Genomic DNA, 15,247 nt, shown 5'->3' on the forward strand with positions numbered 1-15,247 from the left:
CATGGTGGAGATCCCAGCGGTGCAGGGAGTGTGTCTTAAATATGTAAATGCCACATGTGTTTCTTTCCCTTTCTTTCATAAAGGCTGTGCGCACCCATTGAATCAATTAGCTAGTGATATTTCTATAAAGTGCTATGGTTTTTGTTCTTGAGGCTTATTAACTATGCATTTCATCAATTCTGAAATGCACGTCTTGCCCTTGCCCATGTGGCTTAGTTGGTTGGAACGTCGACCTGCACACTGACAGGTCGCAGGTTTGATTCCTGGTCAGGGCACTTACCTAGGTTGTGGGTTCGATCTCCATCAGGAAGGCAACTGACCTGCTTCTCTCTCACAATGATGTTTCTCTGTCTCCCTCTCCCCCTTCCTCTCTATCTAAAATAAATAAGCATGTCCTTGGGTGAGGATTAAAAAAAAAAGCGCTGGCTGGTTTTCTCAGTGGTTAGTGCATTGGCCTGCAGATCAAGGGGTCTCAGGTTCTGGTCAAGGGCATGTACCTCAGTTGCAAGTTCCTCAGCCCCAGGAGGGGCGGGAGGCAACAAATCAATTGTGTGTGTGTGTGTGTGTGTGTGTGTGTCTCCCCTCCTCCCTCCCTCCAGTCTCTCTAGAAGTCAATGGAAAAAAATATCCTTGGGTAAGGATTAAAAATAAAAATAAAATAATAAAATTAAAATAAATAAATGAAATAAAAATGTATCTTTTCACATTTTAACATCTCAGAAATGGGGTTTGCCTAAAAGAAGAGTGTATCTTAGCTTTGTTATAAGGCAGTTGAGAAGTTTTCTTTTTATGGTATGTAGAATAATGATGCCACTTAAAATCAACGGTATCTTCAAATTGATGAAACACAGTAGTTAAGGAAAAACTTACATGTATGAACAGGTAGCTGACATGAGTTTTGCTCATGCTGTTCCCTCCACATGGGTAATTCTGCACCTCTGTTTTATGAATGTTATCTATTACAACTTAATTCAAATGCCGCCTCCTTCAGGAAGCCTTCTGTGTCACCCCAGCCCCACCACCTAATCTGTAGTCCAAATCTTCCCTCTGGGCTCCCGTACTTGCCTCTGACCTATACTTATCATATCCTGGAAGTTGTCCCCCCCCCCCCAACTAGGTTGTGTGGTCCTTGAAAGCAAAGATACAGTTGGTTGTACACCCCTGTGTTCCCTGGTACCTAGTACAGAGCCTGGGATGCAGTGGAAGTTCAGTAAATGTTTGTTGAATGAATGAATAACAAAAGATCGAATACTTACAGGCAGCATATGATCTGCATCACGTATAACGCTAGAGGATTTCAAAAGAAAGGCCCAGCACGGAGCTGGAAAGGCCGGGGATGGCTCCTTGAAGGGATGGGATGGAGGCCATTCTGGCAGGATGCCTGATGGAATGGCTCAGGACTGAAATGAGGAATGAGAAAGGGGCAGTGCTCAGACCTCCATCTCTCCTACTGAAGGTAGATCCTGCCATGACCGTTGCTTGGCTGGATTTCCTGTGTGAATTTCAGGAGGCTGTGGCGTTTCGTTCATCATTATCCTTCATAATTGACTCTGGGTGCTAAGGAATAAGCAGTTCAGCCCTCAGGAAGCTGTTACAGGAAGCCCTGTATGGGCACACAGACCTTGTGGTTTAGACCTCAGAGCTTCCTGTCAGAGCCTGATAAGATTTACCAAGTGTTAGAGGGGCCAGGCGAAGGCGGCGTACGGGACCACAACCATGGCACCCACATTTCAAATTGGGTGGCTTCTCACCGCTTAGTGTTGAAGAACCTTAACAAAAAGCTGTTTTGTTCTTCCCACTTCTCCCAAAGTACAGCTAGCATGACTCTAGCTGGGGATGGAGTCTGACCTTTGAGCAATGGTCGTTGAAGACACTTGGGATTTGATTCAGCTGAGTTGTCGCTGAGCCTGCCCTTTTGTATGTCATCTGATCGGCTTGCGGCACCTCCAGTATCCATGGGTTTTCTAGGATGACTCTATAGATCAGTGGTTCCCAACCTTTTCTTGGCCATGCCCCACCCAAGCATCTCTAAAATCCTGATGCCCCCCTGTAACATGTAATTCTTATTCAAAAAGTGAACTTTTAGTCACATGGAGGAAGCCTAAAAGGCTATTAACTTGGTCTAAACAAGCTTCCAAAGAACATGGCATCCATGAAAGAAAAAAATAAAAGAATGAAAGGACAGTTGAAGTACTGAGGAAGAAATCACTAAGAAACTGATAAAAAACATAATAATATGAAGTGATATGAAAAAATAGCAAATAACGTTTCAAAACATATAATAGAGAATTGAGATGCATAAATATGTCACAAAATATATTTATATACTTATATGAGGCCCCTAGAACCATAAGAAATGCAAAAAAAAATTCACTGTTAATAACTCATTCTCAAATTGCCCCCCTTAAAAATCAAATTGCCCCTCTGTGGGGCATGTGCCCCACACTGGGAACCACCATTATAGATCGTCGTGACCATGTCTGAGCAGTAATGGAAGTGGTACCCAAAGAATCATGTTTTCTGGTGCCTCTTGGTGAAGTTTGTGCAGAGAGGTTTCAATTCATTAAGTGAATCTCCAAGTCGGTTGTCAGACCAGCTTTGCATCTGAGCCCTGGGGAGCACGCTCTGGTGGGGGAGGGGACCCAGGTGAATTGGGGGAACCAAATGTGGTCCTGCTGCCACACCAACAAGCCTCTTTTTGATGCTGCAGCTTGATGCTGGGTTCTTTTATTTTATTGTATTTTTTAAGTTTTTATTGATTTTAGAAAAGAAGGAAGAGTCAGAGAGAGATAAGAAACATCCATTGATGATAGAGAAACATCGATCAGCTGCTTCCTGCTCGCCCCTTACTGGGGATCGAGCCTGCAGCCTGGGCATGTGCCCTGACCGGGGAATCAGACCGCGACCTCCTGGTGCATAGGACGACAGTACCAACTGAGCCACACTGGCCGGCGCTGCTGGGTTGCTTTCTATAATGAGTAGGCACTGGGGTCAAGTCAAACCTTATATTTCACATCTACTCACAAGATGGTAGGCAAGTGTCCACCAGGCACATCTGAAACCCAAGAGTCTCTGCAACAGGCTGAGGTAAACAGGTGGCTGGTAAATGAGACACGGGCACAGCGGCTGCTGGATGTCGCTCAGGGTGCCAAGGAGTGCTCCAGGGTTTCGTGCTCGGTCACCCATCATCCTAACGATTGCACTTTTATTGTCTCTCCCTTCTTGGTGTGGTGGCACTTGAGGAGGAGGCCAGAAATTCCAGATGTGAGACCGTGTGGCTGAGAGGGGTGTGCAGGTGCGGCTGTGGGCCAGGAGCCCGGGAGGTGATGACACCCTGCTTGTCGGATGCAGCTGGTAGAAGTGCAGGCGTCCGCACCGAGTGCAGGAGCTCCACGGTGCCTTTCCGGGAAGGGACAGTTTCTACCTCTTTGAATCAAAGGACGGGGACAGCTCTGCCAGAAGACTGTTTTGCGTTTTCTCTGGCCCCACGGGGAGGTTTCGGTTGAACCCGAGGCGTGGGGAGAGGAGGTCCTTTCTGCTGGTGGACGGGGGCGCCAGGGCAAGGAAGGGGCCGCCTCTGCTGCTGGTGCTGGGCACGGTGGCCAGGAGGCGGGGGGCGAGGACCATGTGCCTGGGGATGATGACCAGGTGGAGGAGGGGCTTGGGACGCGGCTGCATTGGGAGGAGCTGAGGCTGGAATTTGGCAGGGCCTCCGGCTCCTTTCCTCAGAGGTGGTTCTGTGTGCTCTGAGTTCCAGCTTTCCACCTGCAACAACAAAACTTCTAAACGTCAGAGCTCATCTTGGCAAGGTGTGATGGATGCGGCTCTTTACCGAGTGGCCCTCCTCTGCACAAGGGGTCTGCTAGCTGCTCTCAGGGAGGCGATGAGGCAGAAGCTGCCCCTACCCGCTAAGGCAGGGGTGGGGAACCTTTTCTCTGCCAAGGGCCATTTGGATATTTATGGCACTGTTCGTGGGCCATACAAAATTATCAACGTAAAAATTAGCCTGCTTTGGACAGACCTGGAAAATATGATGCTAAGTGACATAAGCCAAACAGAGAAAGACAAATATCACATGATCTCACTTATTCGTGGAATCTAATGAACAAAATGAATTGGCCAACAAAAGTAAGACCCAAAGCATGGAATCATGGAACAGATTGACATATCTTAATGTGGGGTTGGGGGGATGAGAAGAGATAAGCCAAAGAACTTATATACTTATATGCATAGCCCATGGACACAGGCAGTAAGGTAGTGAAGACCTCGGGAGGGGGGAGGGGGGCTGGGAGGAGGGGGGAGAAAAGGAAGAAATGGGAGATATCTGTAATACCATCAGCAAGAAAAATATATATTTTTTTAAAAATTAGCCTGCTGTATTTGGTCAAACATTTCATTAACTCATTTCTAATGCCTTGGCAGGGCCAGACCATATAAGGCCCCCGGGCTGATGTTCCCCACCCCTGCTCTAAGGGTTCCCAGTCTTGTAGGGCAGACAGATATGCCCACCAGCAAGACAGAATGAGAGCCTGGGGCTTTGAGAACTTGGGAAGCCAGAGGCGAGGAGACAGGTGGGGGCCTTTGTGCCTGGGTCTCCTGGAAGCAGAGAGGGCACTCGGACCCCTCAGCCTGGCCTCTGTGTCGTCCTAGAGGTGACTCACTGAGCATCTGGTGGTTAGAGCCCTTGCATAGGCCCTGAGTGGGCGGAGGACACATCAGTAATGACCTTCATTCCCACGGGTTTCTCTGTTAGATCTGCCTTTTACTCACTTCGGCTCTAATGCAACCCACATTCTGGTGAGGGCTGGAGGATAGGTTCTTAGGAATTCAGAAGCAAGCCCCGTCCTCCCCAGCACCTGTGGAGACACCTGGTGTGCCATTAGAGTAGTCCCCTCTTATCCACGGTTTCACTTACCCATGGTCAACTGCAGTGCAAAAAAATTAAATGGAAACTTCCAGAAATAAACAATTCATAAATTTTAAATTACATGCTGTTCTGAATAGCGATGAAATCTTGCTCTGTCCTGTCTGTGTATGAATTATCTCTTTGCCCAGTGTATCTACTCCATATATGTATCTACGCCGCACATGCTCCATTGGTCACGTAGCAGCCATTTAGTTATCAGATCGACTGTCGAGGCATCGCAGTGCGTGTGTTCAAGTCACCATTATTCTATTTAATAATGGCCACAAAGCCATTCACATAACTTTTATTACAAGGTATTGTTATAATCCATTTGATTATTAGTCATTATTGTTCATCTCTTACTGTGCCTAAAGTTATAAATGAACTCCATTATAAGTATGCATTTGTAGGAAAAACATAGTATGTACTATCTGTGGTGCCAGGCAGCCACTGGGCATCTTGGAACGCATTCCTGCATTCTCTCTTGCCTGTCGTCTGCAGATAAGGGGTGGGGATGGAAGGGGGGGGGGGGCAACTGTATCCGGACACACTGCCTCTGGTGGCCTGCATGCTCTTTGAGCCAGCTCCCCACTTCTGAGCATAATCTTTTTAATCTCGGTGGGTTGTCAGGCCTGATTTGAGGGACAAACACTCAGAGCCCGAGCACATCTCTCTGAACAGCGGATTGGAAAAGGAGGCATGAACACCTGGTTTTAAAACAAGGGTGTCCCTGCGGGTCCCCGAGGCCCTGAAATTTTACCCCTGTTCCTAGGAACTGCCACCCCTGCAGGATTGGGCAAGATGTGTGTCCACAGAAATGTGTTTTGAAGCTAATGCTCCTACCCACGTAGAGCTGTGTGGCTTATTCAAAGTATAACCACACACATGGTCAGCAGGGTGGTGATTGCAGGGGCCAGAGGGGGAAGGGTGGAGGTGGAAGAGGGCATAGAGGGGATAAAAGGTGATGGGAAAAATACGTACGTGCATACATAAATACATAAGTAAACAAATAAATACATAAGTAAACAAATAAATACATAAGTAAACAAATAAATACATAAATAACATCCACACCGCCTTACGCAGAGTCGGCTCAGGTGGTGGACGCCAAGGGGGCCAACCTGGATTCAGCTTCTTAAAGCTCCTACATGGTTGCCACTGAGAATTTGTTTGTCAGAAATCAAGCTAACCACAAAATGGAACAAACTGTAACCGCCGGTTACAGCCCCGACATACTGAAACTGCCGAATCCAGACACAAGTGTCCTCCCCACGAGTCGTTTCCACGGGGATTTTGCTCAGGCCTGCAGGGACGGGGAGGGGAGCGGAAGAGGGGACTCACCATTTTCCCTTCTGTGCTGTTTTTTCCTCTTGCTGATGAAGAGAATGAGGAGCGCCACAAAGAGTAAGAAGAAAATGCCTCCACCACAAATGCCAACGATGAGGGGGATATCCAGCCCCTTCTCTGCAAGAGGAAAGACGGGGGATGGTGGCAGTGTTAGCAGAGGGACCATCACTGCTCAGGCCACGGATTCCTGCCTCCCGAGTTAAGCAGATGCTAGAGCTTAATCAACACAACTCCTCAACCTCACAAAGGCCAAGCTCATGGAGGGTACTGGAAGGTGTCTGTCCCCAAAGGCATCTTGAGGAAGTGCCCTCCTGGGCTAGCACACCTGATCCTTCCTGGCCAGGGCACCGCCAGGGCCCCAGGAAAGAGACTACAGCAGAAGTTTAGATCTGAGAAGCAGTTAGAGACAATGCGGTATCACCTTTGGGTTTACAGACAAGGCCCAGAGAGGTAGGGTGAGTTGCCCAAGGCCACACAGTATCTTCCTGAGTGGTTCCTTTAAGCAGTTGCTTATCTCAGAGTTTCTGTACTATTTACCCAGCTTCACCTCTGGCCACCCTCCTATACCACTTGTTTCCCCTCACCCTCTTGACCAGGCAGTGACCAAAGACTAAGGGTAAATGTGTCCCTTGTCCAGCCCAGCCCCCTGACTGCACAGCCAGCAACACTCCCAGATTTCCCTGGCCTGTGAGAGAAACCCTGGCACACACAGTGAGTTAGCAGCAGCAGCAGGGGGCTTGATCTTCCTTGCCCTTCTTCAGTTGCCGTAAAGCAGTGAGGAAAACAATGACTCAGTGTTTAGGGAAAAGGGTTTGAGTTCCAGGCTCCTCTAGGCAAGCGCTGTGTGACCTTTGGCAAGTGACTCCACCTCTCTGAGCCTGTGCCTTTCTTTGTAAAATGGAGATGATGAAACTGACATCACAGGGAGGCTGCTGAAAGTCAATCAGATAATGGATGTGAAAGTGCTTTGTAAACTGTAAAGCAGCACACAGAGGCGAGGTCCTGCTCTTAGTTGAGCTCTGTGTCCTGGGAGCTGTTCCCGGGAGGGCTGCTGGGCCATCTGCCCTTGGTGAGTCAGTGGCAGCTAGAGAGGCAGCAGCAGGGGCCAGGGGTCAGGGGACTCAGACATCTGGAGAACAAACTGGAGCTCAGCCCAGCATCACAAAGAAACCCTTCTCCAGCCAAACATTCCTAGGAAGATCCTCTTACACACGGAGCCCAGGTGGGGCCCCAGGAGCAAGCCCGAGGCCCAGAAACCTAACCAACAGACGGCAGTGGTGCTAGTCCTCGCTTGCTTTGCTCAAGTCTCTCCGACCGACTCTTTGCCTGCCAGTTGCACAACCCCTCTGGTCTGCGGATGAAGGGGCTTCCTTTAGAAAAGCAGGCATGATCCTGAACTGCTGTGAAATGGGTCCAAGAACGGATCTGGGGTTCTTTGGGATCTGCTGGCCGGGAGGCAGGGCTGGGGCTGCTGGAGTCTCCCTCAGGCTGAGCAGAGACCTTCCCAGGTTCTGACGTGGGTGGGCCAGTACAGGCCAGGGCTCAGCCAGGCAGCCACCAGCTCGTCTTCTCTCAGTCCTCACACGGGTGGCCACACCCTTATCCTGGGGACATTACAAAGTCAGTCCTCAGGCTTGCCCAGCATGGCCCTCTGGGCACCTGGGAGTACTCTCCGTGGGAGACATCCCAGCTTGTCTCAGAGGCATTCAAAACTGGGAGCTCACCGTGTCTAAAGCCAGCCACCCTCCACCCTCCTTCCTGCCCTCCTTGAAGAGAGCGTGCCCAGAAGTTTATGTGGTGGGTCCTGCCTCCTGTGTTCTGGTTTTAAGCACACAAGCACTGTTCTGAGCCCCGTGGTTACTGTTACCTCCACTCCCCTCTGCCTTGGCCTTTCAGGAGGAAACACCCTGCTCCTTTTTAGGGTCTTCAAGAGAAGCACCCACCTTCCCGGTCTCCCCTTTCCTTTCCCTCGCCCCGATATTCCTCCCATCTCTTCTGTGGCTCTTCCCAGTCCGGCTCCTGCTCTGCACCATAGAGTAAGGAGCATGAAGTTTCCAGTCTTTGACCCTAGGCTTTTCCCGAGGCCCTCTCTCCATCCCTAATGCACATGCATTTTTATCCTGGTGGGATCTAGTTTAAAAAGACATGAAGTAGGGTTGTCAGATAAAGTACAGGATGCCCAGTGAAAGTTTAATTAAACAATGAATAATTTTTAGTTTAGCTATGCCCCATGCAACATTTGGAACATATTTATGCTGTCTTTTTCTTTTTTTTTTATGCTATCTTTTTATTTGCTAAATCTGGCAACTCTAAGCAAAAGCCTCCTGAAAGGGAAAAGGGATCGTAAAGTCAAGGAGAGGCCGCTGGATTCACTGTGCTGTGGTGATGGGCAGACATGTGGGGAGAAGTGATGCTGGTCTACATGTGTGGGTAGACTCTTAGATGGCCCAAAGATCCTGCCCCCTGGGATTCCCGTCTTTGTGTCATCCCTTCCAATTGAATGTGGCCTGGACTTACTGGTTGCTTCTAATGGCTAGAATACAGTGAAAGTGCTGGGATACCTCTCACTCCTGAGATTATTATATAATGTTCATGACTTTTGTCTTGAGACCTTGTTCTTGCTCTTGCTTAGATTGCTCAGAGGGAAGTTGGCAGCCATACTGTGAGGCAGGCCAATGGCCCACATGAGTGATCTTGGACATAGACCCCCCTCCATAGAGCCTGGACATGATTGACAGGACATACTGCCAGTATCTGGATTGTAGCTTCATGAAGGATGCTGAGCCAGGACCATCAAGTCACTCCCAGATTCATGATTCACAGAACCTGTGAGATAGTAACTGCTTGTTGTGTTGAGCCACAAAATGTGGGATAATTTGTTATGCAGCAAAAAATATAACTAATTCAAAGAATATATATGAAAAAGTGTTACTTCTGCCTTCGCACCTGCTCAGGGCTGCATCCTAGGGTCACTGACCAGCCATAGTCACTGCAGAAACTCAGGACTTCTGACCAAATAACTACTTTTGTGTTCAGTTTCCTTTCTGGGGGTCCACCAGACAGCATTGGGAAGATAATCTCAGAGTCTCAGATGAGTAGACTCTTGGGAATCAGGGGCTCTTTTTCTTTGCGGACCAGGAGGCTGTGGCCCAGAGGAAAGGAACTCCGTCAAGTCATCCCACTACGTTTGGACAGACCTCTGGCTTCCAGAGCTGAGCACTCAGCTGACTGCCTCCCCAAATTTACTTCTGGGGGCAATGTCAGGCTGGGCTGCCAGGAAAGAGCTTAGATGCTTAGAGTTTCAGGACTTCCTGGTGCTGGTGCCATAGCCAGGCTGTCTGTTCTATGGCAGGAGGAGCCTTTTCTCACTGCACCTATGGTCCTCCCTGGCCTCGAGCTCTTCTTCTCCCAGCCCCTAACTCCATGTTTTTTTGGCAGCCTCTGATAGGAGGTGCTGGCCCTCCCCACCGCGTCCTCACCCCCTCCTCTCCCCCCCAAAGAATCTTGCCTGCTCTCTTCTCCATCATTACAATGGGAGTCACCACTGTGATTACTGACTAGTCGAGGGACCATGGGCAAGTAAGTTCGTCTCTCTGGGAAGTGGAGGTTTGCATAAAATGGCCTCTACAGCTCCTTCTGTGTCTTCGGTTTGGCAATTCTTTCTCCCAAAAGATCTTTTTAATTGCCTGAGATTACATGGTGCTCTGTGGGAAGGTGCCAGGTGGGTAACCATAGCACACCACCTCCTCTTTCCTCTAAGTCTTGCCTTGAAGGTTTTTAGGGGGAAGGGATGTGCTTTCAGTTCTCACCCTGAGTCAGAGCTGCCTCCCAGCCCGGGCACCAAGGCCCTGGATTGGGCCTCCCTCATGGGCCTGGCAGACTGTACTTGAGAAGTGAACTTGGGATGTCTGACACATACCTGAACAGTCAATGTTCACCATGCTGGTTTCCTCACTGACGCCGTTAGTTGCTGTGCAATTGAATGGTGCAATTGATTTGATGGTCCCCTTGTACCTGATGATCTTCTGGCCTTCTTTGATTATTTTCCTATGTCGATACAGTGTTATTTTAGGGTCAGTTCCTTGTGTTACCTCACAGGTGATGGTTGCGTTGGCACAATTCCAGTTGATCACAGGTTTTGAGACCTTCTCTGAAAAGAAAAGAAAAATCCCATTCATATGAGTCAACTTTCTGATTATGATATGATTAATAGACATACCTTATTATAGAGGGGGGGAAGATAGAGTCAGTTTGAGACCAGGGAGCGATTTCAAAGACCCCCACTATTTTCAAAAATCGTTTTTATTTTATCTACAGCACATTCAGAAGAAAATGTATTTATGATAAAGTTCATACATACATTAAACCAGTAAAAATGTATCATGTCAAATGTTTAAGTGCTGTTTTATACCTTAAACGGTTTTCACATACAGGATGTCATTTGATCCTAGCAAACAGAGAGGTTGATGTTTTCCTTCCTATTGGCAGATGAAATGCCCAAGGCTCTGAGAGGTTAAATTGGGTGGGTTCTTGCCCAGAGCGGCCTGGCCACGCATTGTGCCCCATTGGACCTCATCTCTAGGAGAAAGGTAAGAAAGACAGGCCCCACCTGATGTGACAGGGGCAGCATGTGACAAACCCCTGGGTCAAGTGTTAGGCACCGACGTTATTGGTGGTAGTTGATCCCTTCATAATCATGAATTCCTTGCTTTTCTGACATGAGAATCTTCAAAGAGCCTGGCTTTGGCGTCACACAGGCCAGGTGCAGATCCTACCACACCAGTTGAGACCTTGTATCTGTGAGACCTCCTCCGATTTCTCCTCTTCTGCTCTTTCTCTCCTACTTCCTTCTGGCCTCAGACTCACCACCTTTCTTGCCCGGGGTCTCTCCATTCGTTATGCTGATGGACAGCTTATTTTCCCAGGATCCCATCCCTGCCTGACTCCCACACAACAATATCTCATTAATGAACTTTCCCACCAAATTGCATTTCTGTCTCAATATATGGGCATGCAGAAATTAAGCTTTTTCCCCTGTCCTTGCATTCTATGCAAGCAAGAAAGAGGAAGATGCAGAAACGCCATCAAACAGCAAGACAGGGTCAGTACGTAATCTGGGGTTGAGTCAGGCATTTACTTGTCTTTTCAGAATGGAAATATTCTTTGTTCTATTTATAAGAGTGACACCCGATCATGGTAAAAATTGATTTTAAAAGTTTCAAGACTAAAAATCACTTGCAATTCCACTACTCAGAGCCAATAATTATTAATGCTTTGATGTATATCTTTAGCAGATGTTTTCTATGCATTCTATACACATATAAATAATGTTTTAAAAATGAAAACTGTATCCTGTGATTTTGTAGTCTGCCTTTGTTCCTTCACTGGTCTTTTATGAAATTCCCTTAAGTATGTCACCACCGTTGTTTTTAAATGGATGTATTCTTCATTTAATGAATAATTTTCTAACTGCTGGGGACTTTAAAACCCTTCCCAGTATTTCACTTATATAAACTACATTATGATGAGCAGTTTCTCCAAGTCCTATCTTTGTACATATCCTCCCTGTCAGAGGGCTTCCTAGCAAAGGAATGGCCAGATCAAAGGGGGCTCATCCCATAGGTGGGAACTCCTTAATTCTAGGTTTAACCCCTTCTCCACTAACATCTGCTTTTAAAAGGCTTTCCACTGCCTCTTCCGTCAGCGGCAGCAGCCCCCTCATTAAGGGGATTTGGGTGCCAAGACTGTAGCCAGGAGAAGCATGAAGAAGCAATGAGAAGGGGGAGGGCACCTGGCAAACAGGCACTGTGTCCCGGGCCCCGCAGGGCACCTGTGCTTAGTCATTGAAGCCATGTCTCACTGAATACCCCAGGCAATTATTATTATAAAAGCCACACTGAGAGCAGATAGAGAATTTACTCAAGGCTGTGTGGCAAGGAATGGTGATGCTATCTCTCTCTCTCTCTCTCTCTCTCTCTCTCTCTCTCTCTCTCACACACACACACACACACACACACACACACACAGGTGGCTGTTGTGTCATGGAAAGATCTCTGTCTTTTGGCCAAGGAGTGCAGGGTTTATTTTGGGGGGGACCACGGATGTTCTAAAATTGATTTTGTTGTTGGTTGTACATCCCTGAGCATACTAACCACCGCTGAATTATACACTTTACATGGGTGAATTTTATGGTATGTGAATTGTGTCTCAATAAAACTTTTGGAAAGAAAAAAAATGTCACCATCTTTGCTGAAAAGAAGCCCTGGGTTTGGTGCTGACTTTGTAGCAGTCACACTGTGAGATTTGGGGCAAGTTGCTTCTGTTTCCTTATAGAAAAGAAGGGGGTAGTAACAGCGACCTCTCAGGAGTGCTAGGACCCTCTAATAAGGTCATGGAAGCAAAGCGCTCGACACCCAGCAGACAGGCACTGTGATGGCTACCGTACTAAAGAAGACAGGAGTGGGAGGCTCGTGTTCGAAGCAGGACCCCGAGCCCATGCTGGCAAGAGTCTTGAGATCTGGGGCTCCCAGATCCATACGCAGAGGCCCCTTCTGGCTCCATTCTATGTCCCATCCCAGTTCTGGAATGTACTCTCCATTCAGGTTTGAGGACCAGGGTGTGGGAAGCCGTCATGTGCAGGGAGCTGACAATGTCTGGGATTGTTGGAGAGGGGTGGCTGCCAGGTCCACATACTGAGGACAGGACAGGAAGGTGGCCCTGGGTAGGAGGAGGGGCTCTGCCCCGGTGACATTTCCTGTGTGAAGCCAGAAGTGTTATTTTCTCAGAGTGGCTGCCTTGTGCTCATGCTGAGGTTCCTGTCTTCCTCTCAAGGCCAAGTGCGGCTTCCTCTTCTCACTTTGATGTTTTGTGTGCTTTTTTTAAAATCCTCACCTGAGGATATTTTTCCATTGATTTGTATTCTTCCCCCCTCCAAAAATCCCCCTCCCATTGATTTTAGAGACAGTGGAAGGGAGGGGAGAGGACCAGAGAGAGAAACATCCATTGGTTGCCTCCCACATAAGCCCTGACCAGGGCTGGGGAGCAAACCTGCAACTGAAATACATGCTCTTTGACTGGAATCAAACCTGAGACCCTTGGGTCCACTGACCGACGCTCTATCCACTGAGCTAAACCGGCTAGGACCCTCTTCTCACTGCTTATCCCCCCTTTCATGCGGCTCCTGGACGTTCAACTGCATGTCATTTCAATTCCACTTTCTCTTCCCTCTGCCCCACACCCATGCTGTCCTAGGCTTTCTCCACATGACTCTCCATATGCTCACCCTCCTCATTTGACAGGCATCCTCACGTCCAGGCCAGAGGGTGTCAGCCTTTACTGCAGATTACAATCACCTGCCAACCTTTAGACCCTGCTGATGCCCAGTCCCACGCTAAAATATTCTGACCTAATTGTCAGGATGGAACCTGGGCACTGGCAACTTTTAGTGGCCTCTGGGTTGATTCTAACGCGCAGGCAGGGCTAAGAATCATAACCCAGCCCCTCTCCCCTTCACTGGGATACAGCAGCAGCCTCCTAGCCAGTCTTCTTGCCCCCATCTTCAGTATGCGCTCTGCCCTCCCGGCCATGCACAGACACACACAGCCACACCTGTGCGTTCTCTGCAGAGGCCGGCAGAACCCACTTGGACCACGCTGATGTGGAGTGAGTGGCTCAGAAACCAGGGCCCTTCATCCTTAAATGCATCCTTCCCAGCCCTTTCCTGCCATAGAACTACTCCTTCGGGACATCCTGGCTGAAAATTGTCTCTTTGTTGGAAGGCCTACAGCTCTCCAGTGAGCCTCACCTTCCCTGCCCTCCCCTTAGCTTGCCCTTCATCATCCACCTGAAATGCCTACCTTTTCTTTCACCACTGCCTGCTCCCTCCCCGATTAATGCCACCTTAATCCGGGCTCTTTGCTCAGCCGCACATTCTCATAACCACTGAAGAGACAGCCAGTTCCAGGCAGGCAGACTGTGTATCAGCTGTGTATTTCCACATGTGGATTCCATCTGCCACAGCTCGGAGCCTCCCCTGAGGCAGGAGGGATGCCTCCGTTTTCCCTCGGGCTCCTCCAAGGCCGAGGCAGGGGCTGGGGACATTTGATAAATGCTATTCCCCAACTTGCTACATAGCACCCACATTGAGGTGGAGGAATTTAGGGAACAGACTTACCTAGAATCTTCAGATCAAATCTTTGCGTCAATGTGTTGTGTCCGTCCGAATTATATAGGTTTACCTCATAGATATCACTATCATTTCTTTGCAGATGTTTAATTTTCAGAGTTCCATTTTCGAATACTTGGTATTTTTCCTGTTGCTGGGGGATAATCTTGCCGTTTATACATCGTATAATCCTCTTTCCATTTTTTTCCCATAGTATATCATAAATATTATGCAAAGGAGGATCAGGAATGGTCATGTTGATGTCATCGTTCAGGATACCCCGGACCTTAATAGTTGGAGCTACACCTATAAAAAGCAAGACAGTCTCTGAGGCCTTGAGACTCACCGCCAGGCACAGCTGGCTGTGACCTCCCAGACTCTGCACTCACTTCAGAGCCTCCAAAGAAGCTTCGCATGGTGACACTGGAGACCCACACCCAGCTCACCTTTGGTAGAAGGGATGAAAATCAGGAGGCAGCTGGCTAGGATCGTACATGCGAAGTTCATCTTGGGGGTTAGTTTCCTTATTGTGATTCTGAGCTTTAGCACAAGGAAGTAAAGTAAGCCTGGAACAACCCACCCCTGTGAGCTTAACCACGTGCCTCTCTTTTTTGCTGCTTTTACAGTAGCAGAGAGAGTACGTGTACACACACACACACACACACACACACACTCACACTCACACAGAGCAAATTAACCCTGCTGATGTGCTCCTTTGCCAAAGTAGGCATACTTCGGAGTGTGTGTTTTCTTCTCACATTTTAATTCTCACCAGCACCTTGGGCAGGGGGCTGGGGTGGGGGGCGGTATTATCCCCCATTGAAGAGACA

The 15,247-nt window shown here is 48.4% G+C and overlaps 1 protein-coding gene across 2 annotated transcripts; it reads right to left on the reverse strand.

Annotated features, from left to right (window-relative positions):
• Positions 1 to 2,628: 2,628 nt before the first annotated feature.
• CD2 (CD2 molecule) lies at positions 2,629 to 14,980 on the reverse strand. 2 transcript variants are annotated; one of them, XR_009449780.1, is made up of 6 exons: positions 14,864 to 14,980; positions 14,427 to 14,723; positions 10,173 to 10,403; positions 6,248 to 6,370; positions 2,901 to 3,765; positions 2,629 to 2,862 (listed from the first exon to the last, which is right to left on the reverse strand). XR_009449780.1 is itself a non-coding variant. In XM_059673487.1 (5 exons), the coding sequence occupies exons 1-5, from the start codon at positions 14,922 to 14,924 to the stop codon at positions 3,434 to 3,436; spliced, it is 1,044 nt and encodes a 347-aa protein (XP_059529470.1). In that variant the 5' UTR covers positions 14,925 to 14,980; the 3' UTR covers positions 2,629 to 3,433. The 2 variants fall into 2 exon arrangements, 1 of the variants encoding a protein (XP_059529470.1); XM_059673487.1 differs by having other exon boundaries at positions 2,629 to 3,765.
• Positions 14,981 to 15,247: the final 267 nt, after the last annotated feature.

The sequence above is a fragment of the Myotis daubentonii genome, chromosome 18 (assembly GCF_963259705.1).
Source record: "Myotis daubentonii chromosome 18, mMyoDau2.1, whole genome shotgun sequence".
In the NCBI taxonomy this organism is placed as follows: domain Eukaryota; kingdom Metazoa; phylum Chordata; class Mammalia; order Chiroptera; family Vespertilionidae; genus Myotis; species Myotis daubentonii.

Coding starts and splice junctions, on each gene's coding strand:
- CD2 (XM_059673487.1), bottom strand. CDS start 14,924: ATGAACTTCGCATGTACGATCCTAGCCAGCTGCCTCCTGATTTTCATC. Junction 10,404..14,426: donor ATTTGATCTGAAGATTCTAG/GTAAGTCTGTTC, acceptor TTTTCTTTTCAG/AGAAGGTCTCAAAACCTGTG. Junction 6,371..10,172: donor GGTGAACATTGACTGTTCAG/GTATGTGTCAGA, acceptor TTCCTCTTGCAG/AGAAGGGGCTGGATATCCCC.